This window comes from Poecilia reticulata, chromosome 1 (genome assembly GCF_904066995.2).
Source record: "Poecilia reticulata chromosome 1, P_reticulata-male-v2, whole genome shotgun sequence".
Taxonomy (NCBI): domain Eukaryota; kingdom Metazoa; phylum Chordata; class Actinopteri; order Cyprinodontiformes; family Poeciliidae; genus Poecilia; species Poecilia reticulata.
This window is the reverse complement of record NC_088830.1, coordinates 31419931-31432706: the sequence shown is the minus strand read 5'-3', so window position 1 is coordinate 31432706 and position 12776 is coordinate 31419931. Positions and strand designations below refer to the sequence as shown.

Sequence of the window (12776 nt, the reverse complement as noted above, 5' to 3'; positions counted from 1 at the left end):
AAGTAGGTAATCCTGTCATTAATATTAAGTTCTGGGGTACCACAAGAACCAGTGTTAGGCCCAAACTGTTTGTAATGTATTTAAGTGACATGTTTAGTGTCGAATATGGTAAAATACTGGAATCTTCTTTAATTTTCATGCTGGAATGGCAGCCAGGAATACTGAGTCAGGTTTATTTGTATTGCACTGTCTGATTGTTGTTTTAGGCAGACATGTGAAGACACTGGTGCAGTGATCAATGCGATCAAAGATAAAAACTTTGACGAGTTTCTTTAAATCCTGCTGGGAGAATAGTCCTGTAATCCTGGAAATGTTCTTCAGGTGATAGAAGCCTGACTTTTTAACCGTCTTTATGTGACTCTGAAGGTTCACCACACTCAGATTTCAGGCCTGATCACTATTTTCTAGCTGTAATAACTGAACCAGTGAAAGGCTCTTCCAGATATAAATGTCTTTAAATCACAATTAATATAGACGGTGATCTGCATTTCCCTCACTGTGACACCAATCGCACCGTTTGACTGGATCTCTGTTGAATTAGGTCAGTCACAAAAGCACAATGATGATGCAATCACTTCTGGATATATTGGTGAAAAGTGTTTTGGATTATTACTCAAGATAAGATCTTCTAAGACTAATAGAACATCTGGCTGATTGATTGATTGAAAGGAAAATGTAAGTATTTTCCTGTATTTTTATGTCTTTAAATGTCTTCGGATGAAATCCTAAAATCTTTGAGCTGACATAGACTCCTTCCAGGTATGCACTGGCCTCCAAATTACTCAAGCCAGAAAGCAGGAAGGACAGTCAGCCACTCTCAGCTCCTAGAACTGAGGAATGTCTGTGTAACGACCAAATGATACCACAGCGCCATCTACAGGCTCTGTTGTAGCATCCTAAAAAGGATTTCTACTAACAGCTTTGAAAACATCTAATAAATGTTAAAATTCAGATTTTTAGAGATATTTTTGTTTTAATTTTTTTTAAAAAAGACACCAATAGTCACATTTAGAGGTTTTGTGCAGTGTTTAGGACTTCAGGGTGTCAGGAAGTAAAGGCGTTGGGTTGAAGGAGGGGTGCCAAGCCCTCCTCATGTATGCACAATGCTCTCTTTACTCCAGACCAAATGCACACCTCCTTCCAAGCCATGTGTCCCAGCCGAGAAGAAAAAGGGAGAATAAGTATTTCTGCAGAAAATTTGGATGCTTTTTCAGAGAAAACATGATTTCACAACAGATTTTAAGTTAGAGTTACACCACATTTGTTTATGGTGAAAGAAATCTAACAATTTCTGAAATGGTAGATTTTATCTTGATTAAATTGTGTTTAACAACAAAACGCAATTAGTGTAATCAACTTTACTGTAAAGTGTCACATCTTTGGATGTTTTTAATGTATATTTTTCAAATGCAAATTGCTTTTAACTTGTCCATCCATCCATTCTCTTGCACCCTTTTTCCCTCAGTGGGGTCGGGAGGGGTGCTGGTGCCCATCTCCAGCCAACGTTTCGGGCGAGGGGCGGGGTCACCCTGGACAGGTCGCCAGTCTGTCGCAGGGCAACACAGAGACACACAGGACACACAACCATGCACACACACACTCACACCTAGGGGCAATTTGGAGAGGCCAATTAACCTGACAGTCATGTTTTTGGACTGTGGGAGGAAACCGGAGTGCTTTTAACTTGTAAAACTGTAAATAATGTTCAGTCTTTTTTCACTAATTCATATCTTACAATAGAGTGGAAAAATATTTCCTGCTATGGATTAACAAAATATTTATGTAATCTAATAAAACTCTAAAAAAAAGAGATTGTTTTCCATTTTCTATGCTATACTGGAAATATTAACATATTAAATATGTATTATGAGGTTCAACTAAGAAACTTGGATCTCTTTAAAAGTTAAAGGTACAACCAATAGAATATTTTTATTCAATTGAAAAATATACAGAAAGAATAAAACAAAGTTGATCAGTGAAGTATGTGGATTCTACAAAAATCTGTTTTTTTTTTAAAAAAAAGAGCATTGAAGAAAATAATCTCTATTTGCTTTTATTGAGTGTATTTGGATTGATGACATCACAAGAGGCACCAGAATTTAGAAAATAGGCTGACATAGTAAACACTATGAAAAGAATAAAAATACATGTCTTTAAAGGATTAATTTGATTAAAAAGGTAAATCAAGATAAAAAAAGGAGACATTTGTTCATTGCCATTGTGTTCATTTTAGGTCTTTTTAATTTCATAAACAATGTTTTCGTACCAACTAATCATCAATTCATACCCGGTGAACACATTAAAAAAAGCTAAAGAAGCCCAAACCAAACTACAAAAGGGTTAACAGGCCTTGTAGTTTCAATACAATGTAACTATAACAAGAACAAGTCTTAGAACAAATAAATGAGAGCATTTCTTAAAAAAATAAAATATAAACAAAAATCATTTGGAAAATCTATGAAAAAAAAGGAATTATTTGATTTCCAAGTAAGAGGAAGAATTAAATGTAATTTGAGGCCCATTTTGGAAAATCTGGAGACAATTAAGACTTTTAAAGCCTTTAAGTTGGAATTTAGCAAACTAACTGAAGTCACTGGAAACATGCACACACGTGGAAGCTTGTTTCTTGAATTGGTAGATTTTATTTCTATAAAAAAAAAGTGTTTTCACAACAAAAGCAGTAGACAAAACAGAATACAGAGCGTTCTACGTGTGACAAACTACATCTAAAGTTCCCTCTGATTTATTTTACAGAAACACCTGGTTGGTAGCTTTAAAATCATTCTTTATTATGTAGACATTTGAACTTCTTCGCAGAAACCAGCTGCACCAGAGATCCATTTCATGGGGGCCGCGTCATGTTTTCTGACTGCATTGCCCCTTTCAGAGGCAATGGGCGGTTCGGGGCGGAGGGGGGCGCTGTTGAGCATATATTTTGTTACAGTCCCGTTTCCCTCCATGGTTTCCCCTTCTCTCCGACTAACTTAGCGTTCGGCTCACTTCATTACACAGCCCTATATTCTCCCTCCATAAGGGGCATCTCTGCCGTTTTGGACTGAAGATCCCAGCAGAACCCGAGAGAGAGGAAAAAGTTTCACTTCCACAGGGGGAAAAGATGGACATGAAAAAGAGGATCCACTTGGAGCTAAGAAACAGGACACCGTCTGATGTGAGTCGTGCTTTTTTTAAAACCAACCCTTTAGTTTTCTGGCTAGCCCCTCGCTAATGGTGACCACATGGGTTTTCAGGCTGTGTTTTCTCCTTTGTAGCAGAGAGTAAAAACAGTCGCATAACAAGCATTAATCCCTCGATACTGTTGCGGATTGGGCGTATTATTCAGGGGGGCAACGAGACGAGAAAAGCTGGATTCAATGGTCACTTTGAAACGGCGGTTCCCCCCCAGTTTGCTGACATTATTATTGCAGTGCTTTAACCGTTTCGCAGCCTCTTCGGTCGCCGCTGCACACACACACACGGCTCTAAGCACAATCTGTAAACTTATTTCTGCTGCTTCCTCCGCCGCCGTTTGGCATGCACACGGCGCTATATTTTATACACTCATCGGAAGCCATGTTTGCTGCTAGCTCAACTGCTAAAAAAAGAGAGAAAGAAATCGGCGCTTTTTAAGCAGACACTAATTCAGATTTCAGGAGCCTGGATGTTTAAAACGAGTTTAATTATCAGCGAAATCAAGAGTCGTGGCACTTAATGTTACATTTAGCCAGCGAAAATAACAAAAAAACCCACTTATACCTCGACTGTGGAATGATACTCTCCACACACAGTAAATACAGTTTACACGAAATGCATAACCACTCCTATTTCTGATTTTTATTAAATATGCGCTAAAAAAGCTTACGCCGTTACTATGTTTTAGCGTAAATCTACAAAATCAACTCATGTTACAGGCTTTTGTGGTCACACAAACTGTATTTCGCCGCGAGACTCTGAAAACTGCCCGTGTTTTAAATGGAATCAGGCGCTGCCATTATTCGCGACCCAGCCAGCTAACTTAGGAATTTGTTCCCGCCATATTACCACGACGCCGAAGTTCGCTCGTGATTCGGAGATCCCTCGCGTAAAGGGCCATTTCACTTCTGTTAAGGCCACACTGGATGAGTTTTAGTTTTCAATCTAAAATGCTGATTCTAGCCAAACCTGGGTTTGCCAGGTTTGTTAAAAACTCGATGTATTTTTATACAGCATGGGATCCATTTTACAAACTACATGAGTTAAATTGATCACTTCTACATTTGGATTATTCATTAATCCATTGTACAAATGGATTACAAATCTTTTAAAGATAGTTTAGGATGTTATAGGATACTTGGAAGTAATTTATTTGAGAAAACGAACAAGGGCAGTTTAAATGCTTATTTCACATAATCTTTGAAACTAGTTTGAAGCATTAGAACAACAGACTAGTATATGAAACCCTGAAACGCAGATCCAATTTTACATTTTTGGCATGTAGACCACCTCTCAGAGTTTTTAGATTAAAAACCAAAACATTTCAAGCCAAACACTGATTGGATTATTACACACAAAACCCACTCATTGAAACTGATCTTTTGACCTAGGCAGCTGCAGTCATTCATCAGTGCTTTCTTGTTTTCACATTTAATTTACATTACACGCTTATTAATCTGACAGTACCAATTTAAATCACACTGGAGTTTCTTACACTTAAGGAAAATTTAAAACATCTTAAATCATCTCTGAAACTTGAATTGAGGAAAATTGCATTCATTTTTAAATATGAATCAAATGGAAATGTTGTAATAGGCTTTAAACATACAAAACAACTTTGTTTTTGGGTCTTGCATATAGATTGTGAAACAATAATGCACATGGCTTATTTTCTTGCTGTGTAGAGTAGACCACATCATGTTCATATCCAAAAATAGAACTTAGATTGATTTAAACTAAGGCTGGCTATCTAGATATGGATTCTTAACAAGTCTTATAACATCTGAAACCTGTATTCAATTTGTGAAACTTCAAAAATCGTGTTTCCTTTCTCCCCTATTCAAAATGGTTCAATTTACCTGTAGATCAAAGAATACAATACTTAAACAGGGTTGACGCTTTATTTCTGATAAAGATAAATAATATTTATTTCGCAAATGGAATAAAAGCTTCAAAGATTGCCAGCTATATTTTCAGGCCATCAAATGTACTAAGTCCAGTTTACTTCCAAAGCAGTGAAACAGCCCTTTACTCAACGAAGCTACAATTCGGAAGCGAACTTCATGATCGCCATATTGCCCCTTTTCTACATTAACCAAAGACAAAGTAATTTTATCCACTCATACACTTAAAATTACACGATAAGCTGTTGTGTCGATGAATATTAAAGCTAAACTTCACGTACGCAGCTAATCAAATTGATGTGTTGGCTTGGTGGCGGCCCCGCAGACCGAGTCAGCCTGCCTGCGTGACACGGAGATCCGCGTTTCATGCGTGGGCAACCGAAAAACTCGACGGTCGGCGTTTCCACTCAAGCCACGCTTGCACTTAAGACATTTTTCAGACATAAAAAGTGTTGTTTTGAGGTTTAAATATCTGTAATCAGTCGTTCTAAACATCCCTTTCCGCCATTGAAGTGTTGGGAGAGCTGCATACTGTAGCTGTGGAGTCGCCATGTTGTCGCTCTGTCGTCTTTGAAGCCCTGGCAGAAAGGAACCGTCTCCATCTTTGTTTTTTTTTTCCTCACTAATTTTCCGTTCTCTCTCCTTCGCAACTTCTACCTCAAAGCGAGTCGTTAAACAACCTGGGTCGTTCACTCGACGACGATGAATATTCCACTTTTACCCTCTTATTGAACGCTGGTTTTATCGAAAAGGGGTGAATCTTTGGTGTGTTGGCAGTCCTTTTCCGTTGCTGTGGTGCTGTCTAATGGCGGGCGGTCTGTAGCAGCTGCTCTGCCTCTCCGCAGCGTTTATAAAAGGGGGCAATGGCTAGCTGTAGCCAGCTAGCTTCCAAAAATCATTGCATTTGTCATTAGTGGCTGCATCAGCGAAGCCATAGCAAGCTACTGCTTTGCTCTGCTTGGGTATTAAGAAAGCAGGCAGTTATCTGTGTCGGCTTGGTGAAGGACACGCACAGAAAGTCCTTTTGGGACTAGAAACGCCATTCATTTCGACGTTTTTCCCTCTGCTAGTCCTGCTTTTCATTGTTTTTGTCCAACATTTAATTGCGCAACCAGTGTGTGTTCAAGCTGACTCAGATAAACTCCGCCTTTGGAGTTGTTTTTCTCATATTTAACGTTACAAAATGTCCCTGAAAGAATAATGAACTACATATGAATAAAGTTTTTTTCTTTAATTCTCATCTACCCTTTCTGTTACTGTTTTGAAAAGTATTTTATGAACAAAAAACATGTTTTTAAGCTTTAAGCTACTGTGAAAGCAAAATACGTTTAAAGGTGCATGTCTTGATAATTGAAAACTATAGTGAAAGCATGCCTCTAAGATAAAAAAAAAAGATTAAATCTGATCTCAGATGTTAAAAACTGCAAAAGATCCCACATTATAATTGTTCAATAATCAAAGTTGAAGCCACCATAAAAAGTTTTTATATTTTAAAAAACAAACAGATTGATATAATTAATAAATTCAGCTTATTTAGTGATAGTAAATCTTAAGGCACTTTATTGCGGGGTTAATTTTATAAACAATGTAACCAGACTTTTTTTCAATCTTTTTTCTGTACAAGGCATAAATGAAAACTGTCAGTCAGATCCAATTAAGGTGTATGGAAAAATGCAATTCTCTGCTTTGATAGGTTATTTCTTGATCATTTCTGTAATTTTCTTTCAAGAGTTAATTAACTGAAACTAAAATGACTACAGATGGCTAAATTGTGAGTAAAACTAAATTACATCTAATCAAGACTGAATAAAACATTAAAATGTGGCATCAAGATTTACACCTTACCTCACAAATGGGCCAAATTTCTATCAATTTAAGTACAAATTAATTTGATTCAATAGTCGGATGTAGGTTAGAATTGTTGTACAACATTCAAGTGAAAATCAAATTTTACAACTGAATTACATCCTATTTCTATAGGCTTGGATAGAGAATTGGCAATCAGTTGCTTATTATCAAACAGATTTGACTTACTAATCAGCTTTAGTGTGACCACCTTCTGTAAAAGCAGCAATTTTGTTAGTGTCTGGTCTAGAGGTAATGAATCTCTGTGTTGGCAAAGTGGAGAAACGTCAGCAGCAAATGTACAGAAGCAGTTGGTGCCCATCAATCCGGGAAGGGCCAAAATGTTTTCCCAAACTATTTGAAATTCATCAATCTACAGTGAGCTCTCAAAAACTGCCAAAAACCCAGGAGCTTTATCTCCGACTCTGCAGGCCTGAGTTATGTTGTTGAATAATGAAACGTCATGCTGGAACATCAATGATTGGCCAAAAAACTGCAATCAGTGCATCCCTGCAACACAGAAATGCTATGTACCAACTACAAAGCACAGTGGTGGAGGTGTCAAGATGTGGGCTTGTTGCGTAGCTACCTGCATTAAATGAGTTGACTGTAAACATGTTTGCCAACATATTCTGGCATCTAAAATAGAAATTATGTTAATGAAAGATGTAAAGATAAGCATTTCATTAGTTTTATTCTGAGTCTTTGTGGTTTAACAATATAGTGTGATCTTGCTTAGGTACATCTGTCAGTATTTTTAAAAAGGAAAGAAATATTAAAAAGGCCAGTCACCCTGAGTGACGATGCAAACTGCATTATATTAGATGTTACATGTTTTAGTCTAATGCATCTACTATTTAATAACAAAAAACATGTAAATTAATGTTTTAAATCTTTTTTTTATTCCTAATGATTGACTTTTGTAGAATTCAGTAATAAAATTGATACAATTTTTAAAAATCTTTTTTCAGGTACGAGAACTCGTCCTCGATAATTGTCGGTCGGTTGAAGGGAAAATCGAAGGCCTCACAGCCGAGTTCGTCAACCTCGAATTCCTCAGTTTGATAAATGTCGGCCTAATCTCAGTGTCCAACCTGCCTAAACTAGCGAAACTGAAAAAGGTAAGATTTCACCCTCGCAGCTCCTTAGCGTGAGATTGGCCGCCAGCTGGTGCTGACGTCTCCATCTGCTTACCTTCCAGCTGGAGTTGAGTGACAACAGAATCAGCGGCGGCCTCGACGTTTTAGCAGAGAAACTCCCCAACCTCACACATCTAAACCTGAGCGGAAACAAATTGAAAGACATCAGCACGTTGGAACCGTTGGTATGTTTCTGTCCACACAGAGCTTTTCTCCACTCTACACATTTCATGTTACATTTTAATAAACATTTTGTTTTGATTTGTGTCCTGTGTCTGCAGAAAAAGCTGGAAAACCTGAAGAGTTTGGACCTGTTCAACTGTGAAGTAACGAACCTGAACGACTATAGAGAGAGCGTCTTCAAGCTGCTGCCTCAGCTCACCTACCTGGACGGCTACGACATGGAGGACAGGGAAGCCTCCGACTCTGACGGAGAGGTGGATGGAGAAGGCGTGGATGATGACGAGGACGAAGGTATGAAGTTTTAAAATTAAATTTGTGTTCAAACAAAGTTTGAGTCTCTTACGGTGTTTTGGCACTGGATAGTTTGGTAGACTAGGTTTGTTTGTCTACCAAACAATTGCAATACCGTTTCATTTTCAGTTGATGCGGTTTGCTTTCGCACTGCACTGTCAAACAAACCAAACCGTCTGAAAAAGCTGCTCCCCTCCTCGCCTATAGGGGCGCTGCACCAGGAACCACTGAAGGAAGCATGTGAACCTCTGAAGAAGACAGTAGCTGTGTCTCCATTTCAAATGAATCAATTCAATTAAAACACAAAGGTGTTGCATAGGAATGCGCTGATATAAATATTTGGGCCAATAAAGTAGTCCGATATTTATATTTCTGCTTTGATAACTGAAATGTAGCGATGTCTCATGTGTACATTGTTTCTCTGCTTCAGTTAGATACCCACAATCCTGTGCTGCATCACTATGACTCACATGACCAAACAAACATCACATGACCAACACCCTCCCATTCCAGAAACATAAACAAGATGAAAAAACATGGATTGTTGACATCAACACAAAATTAGCTGACATCAGCCAATATAAAATATATCCTATATTTACTTTAGGCATGTAATTTATGATATTTGGTGTGAATTCAAACTTTATATGTGAGGCTCTCTGTTATTTTTCAAACTTGATCAGTCAGGATTTCTGTGCAGTCTAGAAAACATTTCTGTTCCAGATGTTTCTCCACATCCCATTTACTTTTAACATCTTATGATCATCAGTCCCATTTTTGTTTCCATATCTATTTCTGTAGGAATGTCTACCGTAAACTCAAAGTGACGTTTTTCTATTTATACTTTTTAAATTTGAGTAAAAATAACTGGAGACCCTGAACATTGCTTTATCAAGATTCTGCCTCTGAAACTACATTATATCTGCTCCAGCAATGACAATTATATTTATCCTACCTAAAGTTAAGTAAAAACAGCTTACGGTAATTTGCCTAAATATTGTTTTTTTGTCTATGAATATACCTGAAACTTGCAGAAACTGTTTAAATATGAACTTTTTGTTTGGAAAACATTTATTGAGCTCAGATATAGAAAATGTTGCCTGTTTATAAAATTACAGAATATTAACTTTATGCATCAGTGCAGACATAAAGTTCGAATGCAGTTTGGTCTTGCTCACTGAAAAATATAAAATAAAAGTATATAACGTCTCTTTTTTACGGAGTTGCATTCAATAGATGAGGAAAATCTTGAATCTATATTTCCCAGAAGGTTCCTGGGGTTTTTCCCCTGGTTTCCACTTGGGGGCCAGTTGAAATTTAGCACTGACGGCATTTATACTGTAATACAGTATTACTGCATGCAGAATGATGCTGAAGGTCAGTATGTACAAAATGAGCTCACATTTGTCATATCATTTAATTAAAAGGGGATTAAATATTAGAATTTTGCAAATAAAATAAGCCAACATTGGACATTATATGGAAAAAGCGATGAACCTGCATCTTTATTCCCGTTAATATCTTTAAATTACAGAAAACTTGCATTTAAAATAAGGGAGAAGTTATAAAAACATCTTGTACTTTTTTCATGTGGCAGATGGTTTTTGTATGCTACTGCATGGTGCGTTCACTGACTGACGGAAAAAATCAGGTTTTGGAGAATCTCAGTTTTACTTATTATTTCTTTTGTTTTATTTTTACAGAGGGAGAGGAGGAGGAAGACGAAGATGGGGAGGAGGAAGACTTTGATGAGGAGGATGATGATGAGGAAGATGAAGAGGAGGTAGAAGGAGAAGATGATGATGATGAAGTTAGTGGTGATGAGGAGGTAAGAAAACCCAAACAACCTTGATGGATTGTTTACATAAAGTGTGCTGCTTTTTTTTTTAAACTTGTAAATGTTTTTTGATGAAGGACGACGAGTTCGGTCAGGATGGAGAGGTGGAGGATGAGGATGAAGACGAGGATGAAGACGAAGAGGGTGAGTAGCTACTTAAAGGTCATATTTACACAGATGGATGATAAAATCTGTAGTAAGCAAAGATGAGTTTTAATGAATATTTACTCATCAAAACAAAACTCTTTTTTTGTTCTAAATATATTCCAAATTTTAGTCTGAAGCCAACAGCAGCTCTTCTTCCTTTCTGGATTTAAAATGGAGAATAACATCTGAAATTGCAAACAAACTGATTTAAAAAACCAAAAATTCTACTAGTTTTTACACAATGGTTACCTTCTAGCCCTGAGAATTGGTTTAAAAAAATCAGTTTTTAAATAAAATATTAAAATTGAGTGAGAAAATTGACATGAATTTATTAAAAACAGCAGCAGAAGCTTCCTAAATACTATTAATATATGATGTACGTCAAAGATCGAGAAATATTTAGTGTTTTGGTAAATCCCGAGTCTAGATTGTTTTTCAAAGGGAAAGCAAGAATTTCCTTGCACTAAACAAATTCTGAAAAAAATTCCCTTGAAGTGGGCGGAGCCACGAGACACAGATGGACGTGACCACGCCCCCTGTGTCTCTTGGCTCCACCCATTTGGAAGTTTGGTTTTTGGAATTCAGTTTGTCTTCAATTTATGCAAAATATAAAATTTTACCAAACCCCAGTGGATGATTACTGAAAAATTATAAAAATTTTACTCTCCTGGTGTGACACTGTTTGAACACTAGAGGGCGCCTGTTAAGAACCGAGTGTTGCCTGAATATGGAACATATTCACAAACATGTGGCCATAATCCTAGTATAAAACCACAGGACTTGCTGATTTAGGCAGATTTTTTTGCATAATTATTACTAGCTTTTCTTGCATTGGTTTGATGAAGTTTTTTTTTCTGTGTATGTTCAACCCAGAAGCAGAAGCCGGGAAAGGCCAGAAGAGAAAGCGAGAAGCAGAGGATGAAGACGACGATGAGGACGACGAGGACGACGATTAAATGCAAAACTGAAAACGAGAGCCTACCGAGTTTTTCCCCTCTTTGACCCCCCTCACAAACCCGAACGTCCACCCTCCAACAACTCGCACCGCCTTTTTAAACCATGTCAACTTGTCCCTCCTCTTCCTCCCCCCAGCACTGCGCTCTTTTTACGAGCAAGACTGTACCGACGGGTGGGCCGAGTGGAGCTGCCCCCTCCCACAATCCCCATCTTCTTTAATTTTTTTTTCTTCTTCTCCTTCCTCCCTCACCAAGGAACTGAGAGCCACCTAACGCCCCCACTTCGCTCCCACCTGCAACCCCAGAGGTTCTCAGGCAGCCGACCACTCAGCATTCCACATTTCCACTGTCCATCCCTCTTTATGTATTCCCGTGTGAGGACTTTGGGACTGGTATCTAGTTTTGGGTCTGTGTTTTTAATATTTTGTTGGATTAATTTTTTTCCTTTTATTTTTTTTGTTGTTGTTGGGTTTATTATTTCCCTATTTTTTTCTTATTTTTTTCCCCAATAAAATTATTGCTATAGCAGCTGTGCAACCAGCAGGCCATGGTTTTTAGTGTGGCGGCCTGTTGCACAAATCAAGGTTGTAGCTACATTTTTACTTTCTGTATGACAAAAAAAACAACTTTGTAAATAAAATGTTAACATTTTCGGCTTTTCTCGCTCCCTGCTTTGCTTTTCTGCTGCCTTTAAAATTAATAGGATTACAGATGGGATCAGTTTTCATTCAACTTTATTGAATGAAAAGCGTTTAAATACATTTTTAAAGGTGGGGGTGTAATTTAAAAGGACATTTTTCAAAGTGTTAAATCAGCTTTGAAAAATGTCAAATCTGATACATACCTGGAGTGTTACTTTTGATTATTTCATGGATGTTGGACAAATCCTTCAAACTGCCATAGCAACAATACAGGGAGCGGCTAGGCTAGGCTAATCATCTTAGCCGACATCAGCGTGAAAAATGGCCGAAAAACGTCCTTTTCTATGGCTTCATGGCGTTCTTCAAGTCCTGCTGATGATACTAAACCAGAGATGATTGCGATTTACCAGATAATCAAAGATGGTGTGGGTACAAAGCGTGACATAAAAAAAATGGACGTTAGCCCATCATTTGTCCGGTCAGCGCCCTTATCTGTAGGCGTTTTCTTGTTTACCAGCCGCCATTATAACCAAGACTTTTTCAAGCACCTTTCAATGCGCATGCGCGAACAACGGTGCTAAGCGCAGCAAAAGAAGCTAGGTAGCGAGTTACCTCCAATTTTTAGCTCTTGGTTTTCTCTTAAA

At 37.8% G+C, this 12776-nt stretch overlaps 1 protein-coding gene across 2 annotated transcripts; it reads left to right on the top strand.

Moving 5' to 3' along the window:
• Nucleotides 1-2863: 2863 nt before the first annotated feature.
• On the top strand, nucleotides 2864-12142 carry anp32b (acidic (leucine-rich) nuclear phosphoprotein 32 family, member B). 2 transcript variants are annotated; one of them, XM_017306276.2, is made up of 7 exons: nucleotides 2864-3169; nucleotides 7910-8059; nucleotides 8140-8262; nucleotides 8359-8551; nucleotides 10255-10379; nucleotides 10466-10532; nucleotides 11412-12142. In XM_017306276.2, exons 1-7 carry the CDS (start codon nucleotides 3116-3118, stop codon nucleotides 11489-11491), a joined length of 792 nt encoding a protein of 263 aa, XP_017161765.1. In that variant the 5' UTR covers nucleotides 2864-3115; the 3' UTR covers nucleotides 11492-12142. The 2 variants fall into 2 exon arrangements, with proteins under 2 accessions (XP_017161765.1, XP_008421144.1); XM_008422922.3 differs by having other exon boundaries at nucleotides 2866-3169; nucleotides 11409-12142.
• Nucleotides 12143-12776: the final 634 nt, after the last annotated feature.

Excerpts from the sequence above, each read along its gene's own strand:
- anp32b (XM_008422922.3), top strand. The coding sequence starts at position 3,116 with ATGGACATGAAAAAGAGGATCCACTTGGAGCTAAGAAACAGGACACCG. Across the intron at positions 8,060-8,139 it reads AACTAGCGAAACTGAAAAAG|CTGGAGTTGAGTGACAACAG; the intron begins GTAAGATTTCAC and ends CTTACCTTCCAG. Across the intron at positions 8,263-8,358 it reads TCAGCACGTTGGAACCGTTG|AAAAAGCTGGAAAACCTGAA; the intron begins GTATGTTTCTGT and ends CTGTGTCTGCAG.